Here is a 3,918-nt window from a genome sequence, read left to right as displayed (position 1 = left end):
ATAACTCGATTAATTTAAATAACAAATTGGTGTAAATGCCATTTTGGTCCCTATTAACTTTGAAAATAAGCAAATTGGTCTATCTCTAAAAAAATTACAAAAAAATTCAAAAAAATTTTAAAAATTTAAAATTTATATTTCTAAAAAATTATAAAATTATTAAAAAATTCTAACATATATATATAAAAATTTAAAATTTTAATTTTTTTCTAAAATAATAATTTGGGACTTAATTAATGATTCAAATCTGTCATACTCAAGCATCTCAATTTTTTTTTTGCTTTAAAAAAATTTCAAATATATATGATTTCAAAATTTATGTGCTCTAACATAGAGTTAGTTATATTGTAACAATATTTTCATTTGACATTTTAATTTTTTTTAATTTTACTCTAACAACTCCACTCGAATTTCATTTTACTCGACTAGATTCAAAAAAGTTTCAAATTAAGTTAGAATAATAATATAAGACTAGTGAACTCGATTAACTCGAAATTTTTTCACTCGATTCGATTGAACACTCATTCCTATGAAAAGATGTTTGTTTAGCATTTACTTATGGCTCCAAAAGCACATTTAGCCTCGAAAGCACTTTTAATATAATTTTGATCTAATATGTAATGTGAGACTTAAATTTTGATTAATACAAATATATAAAAAACTTTAATTTTGATATAATTGTATGCATAATAAATAATTTAATTAATGGGTAAATATTCAAATTAGCATGTTTAAAATGTGACAACCAAACTAAAATGAAAATAAATTGAAATTTATAAATTAAATTTTATAAAAAAATTATTTTCTCGACAAATCCAAAGAGCTAAAATTATTATTTAGCCAACAAATCAAACGAGTGAATTAATATCAATCCAACAAATCAATTTTGCTTAAAAGAAACAAAGCATAAAGCCACTTTTAATTAGATCAAAAAACATTCTACCACATTAATATAACTTCAACTCAATTGGCTCAGTTACTTTTACCAAATAAAACATAAATTGAAAAATATATATATTTAAATGCACTTAAAAACGATTTTGCGAAGTTCGATTTACACAATTGCGACAAAAGCAGGCATTTACCACAACTTGCAAAGAAATTTATCAAAGCGAACATCAAACTTTGAAAGTCAGGCTTGAAAAGGTAAATTTCAGTAATTCAGTCTACCACAAATTTAGCATCGGTAAAAGGTAACAATAACTGTAGTCACATAAGCACTTGTAATACATTCATCAATCAGGAAAACGCTCGACAAACATTAGAATAGGATTATGCTTATCAATTCTAATGATCACGAGCAATATTTCAGTTGAACCCTTTTCCAGGTTTCACTAAAGGTGATCTTCACGATGCTTTCCATTAGGTTCAACTGAATTCCCAGATAGATGATTCTTTGCTTCAGAATGTGGTTGATGTCTGTGAAGGTGATGGTGATGATGATGATGATGATAATGATGGTGACGCTGACCACTTCTATTGTTCCTTGACTCATGATTATCATCTGATGAGTTACCTAATGACCGGCCCCTTTGATAAGGTCTCTCATCATCGGAATCTAGTGTACCAGAGACAACACTGTTTGATCGTTGATGATGCTTATTGTGGTTTGAATGGCTTTGCCTTCTGGGTACATGAACAGCTTCATCACTTGAAGACTCTGAACCACTTGACCCTGGTTGCTGACGGCGTTTGTGGTGTCTTGTGTGGCTTCTCTTTCGAATTCTACAATCATTCTCATCACTTGTGTCTGAAGTACCAGACACTGAACGCCGACGGAGTCTGTGGTTTCTTTTGACTATCTCATTGTCATCATCATCTGAGGAAACAAGAGATTCCGAATCTGATTTAGAATCATGATGCTTCCATCTTCGGCAGCTTCGCTTTTTCCTCCTCTCTTCCTCAGAACTACTTCCGTAGTAATTGCTGCTATCATCACTGGAACCTGGGGAATGTCTCTTCGACTTCTTCTTTGACTTCTTGTCCTTTTTCCTCTCATGGTCACCAGAATCACAGTGGGCATTCTTCTTATGCTTTTTATGGATTCTTCTTCTCCTTTTTATTTCCCCGTCAGTACTATCACTCTCACTGTCAGTATCAAAGACACACCTTTTGTGCTTAGCCTTCTTTGAACTCCTCTCTTTGGCCTCAGCATCTGCCCTCGCCTTTGCAGCAGCTTCTAGCTTCTGCTCCCATTTTAAAGGGGCTTCTTTCTTCTCCAAAGCTCGCTTCTTCTTCTCCTCAACCAATTGGATGAACTTCTTGCAGTCCATTTATAAAAGAAAACCAACTCAATACCTGCATTTTGGTATGATGATGACCGGAAGTGCATCTCACAGAAGAGAAAAAACAATGTTAGTTCTTCCATCAACAGAAGAACAAAGAAACAATGGGATTTAAAAATCCTTTTATGCAACCTAGCGAAGCTTGTAATTAAGGCACTTACTGTTTTTAAACCAAGAAACCAAGCTCGATAAAGTATCCTAAAAGATGTTCCTATCAAATTACTACTTTGCCAATGGCATAGAAATTTTTCAAGATGACAATTCAAAATTCCACCTTCAAAATAGTTTCCGCTAAGTAGAAATTCCTCTCAAACTAAACAAAATCGTATTACTTGATGTTCATTTCAAACTATCTTACTGGTAGGAACAAAGCCAGAAACTTTCTTGAGAGAGCAGAATTAAATTATAGATCTTTGGGAGGTGTTAAAATACAATTTTAACGTTATTAACTTACAACTTCATAATTTACAACTTCATAATTTAGGGAAGGACTAAACTAAATATTTCACCATTTTTAGAGAGAGGCCATAATGCATATTTACTCGCATTAAGTTACAAATTTATAATATTTTGAAAGACTAAACTAGCATTTCACCATTTTGGAGCAGGCTCCTGCCTACCCATTGGCGGAACATGTCGGAGGAAATCCTTGTTCAAAAATAAAGAATACCCAACACAAAGTTCTGCGTCCTAACCTCATAGACTTTGAAAGAATAAATTTATGATTAGTCGAAGTTTCATTTTATCCTTCTAGTACTCTATTCTGAACACAATCCTGGGGCAACCCAATGCTAGTATTAAAGAATTAAAACAAAACAGTACAAGTAAAAGATTTGAATAAGTTTTATGCAATATCATCAAACAAATTTATCAAACAGAACCCAAAAAATTAGTAAATTCCAGTGGTTAGAAATAACTCAGCTAGTGAAATATTGAATCCACAAAACAGCAGGCAAGCGAAGTTGAATCCACAACCAAGAACAAAGAATAACAGTCTAAACAACCACTAAATAATAAATTATTACAGTATAAAACCACAAATAAAATTTATCACAGCGAATAAACCCTAACAGAAGAAAATTACATTAATAAGAAGATGTGACAGCAAGCGTACCTGAATGACGAGAGATACTGGAGAGCGCAAAGGGGAAATGGAAAGCAGATCTGAAAGAGAGATTGGGGCTTTGACCTTGGGTTGGGGAAGTCGTTTGTAGAATGGTCTATGGCTTATGGGATACAAATATATAGAGCCGCGCAAGCGCAACGCCGCCTCGGCTTGCACTTCTCCACGTGTCAAAATACAAAGGCGTTCTTGTTTTTGATTCCTTTAGGGTTCAGGAGATAAGTTTGACTCTACTAAAATTGAAACCTCTAGCTAACACTTGTTCATCTTTTTTTAAATATTTATTTTCAGGTTTTCAAGATTTGTTATACTAGGTCGTTTATATGCTTTGTTTTAATCTTTTTATTTAATTTTTGAAAAAAAAAATGGTGTTATGCTTAGGGTGTGGTATTGCACGGCTCCATCTCCTTTGAATGACAAATAGAGAACATATTGTACACAACTATTAGTGGTTTTGATTTGTTCAATTTTTTGTTGTTGAGAGGTTTCTATGAAAATGAGTGGGGCGGT

The 3,918-nt window shown here is 32.7% G+C and overlaps 1 protein-coding gene across 4 annotated transcripts; it reads right to left on the bottom strand.

Annotated features, from left to right (window-relative positions):
- Nucleotides 1-1,124: 1,124 nt before the first annotated feature.
- LOC107959993 (CAX-interacting protein 4) lies at nt 1,125-3,685 on the bottom strand. 4 transcript variants are annotated; one of them, XM_016896188.2, is made up of 2 exons: nt 3,400-3,685; nt 1,125-2,332 (listed from the first exon to the last, which is right to left on the bottom strand). In XM_016896188.2, exon 2 carries the CDS (start codon nt 2,271-2,273, stop codon nt 1,335-1,337), a length of 939 nt encoding a protein of 312 aa, XP_016751677.2. In that variant the 5' UTR covers nt 2,274-2,332; nt 3,400-3,685; the 3' UTR covers nt 1,125-1,334. The 4 variants fall into 4 exon arrangements, with proteins under 4 accessions (XP_016751677.2, XP_016751679.2, XP_016751678.2 ...); XM_016896190.2 differs by having other exon boundaries at nt 1,125-2,336; nt 3,400-3,653; XM_016896189.2 differs by having other exon boundaries at nt 1,125-2,298; nt 3,400-3,653.
- Between the last annotated feature and the right edge of the window lie 233 nt (nt 3,686-3,918).

This window comes from Gossypium hirsutum, chromosome A05 (genome assembly GCF_007990345.1).
Source record: "Gossypium hirsutum isolate 1008001.06 chromosome A05, Gossypium_hirsutum_v2.1, whole genome shotgun sequence".
In the NCBI taxonomy this organism is placed as follows: Eukaryota; Viridiplantae; Streptophyta; class Magnoliopsida; order Malvales; family Malvaceae; genus Gossypium; species Gossypium hirsutum.
Note: the sequence above shows the minus strand (reverse complement) of the source record. Positions and strands in the feature narration are given on the sequence as shown.

Bases quoted from the DNA above. Each gene is read 5' to 3' on its own strand.
- LOC107959993 (XM_016896188.2), bottom strand. From the start codon at position 2,273: ATGGACTGCAAGAAGTTCATCCAATTGGTTGAGGAGAAGAAGAAGCGA.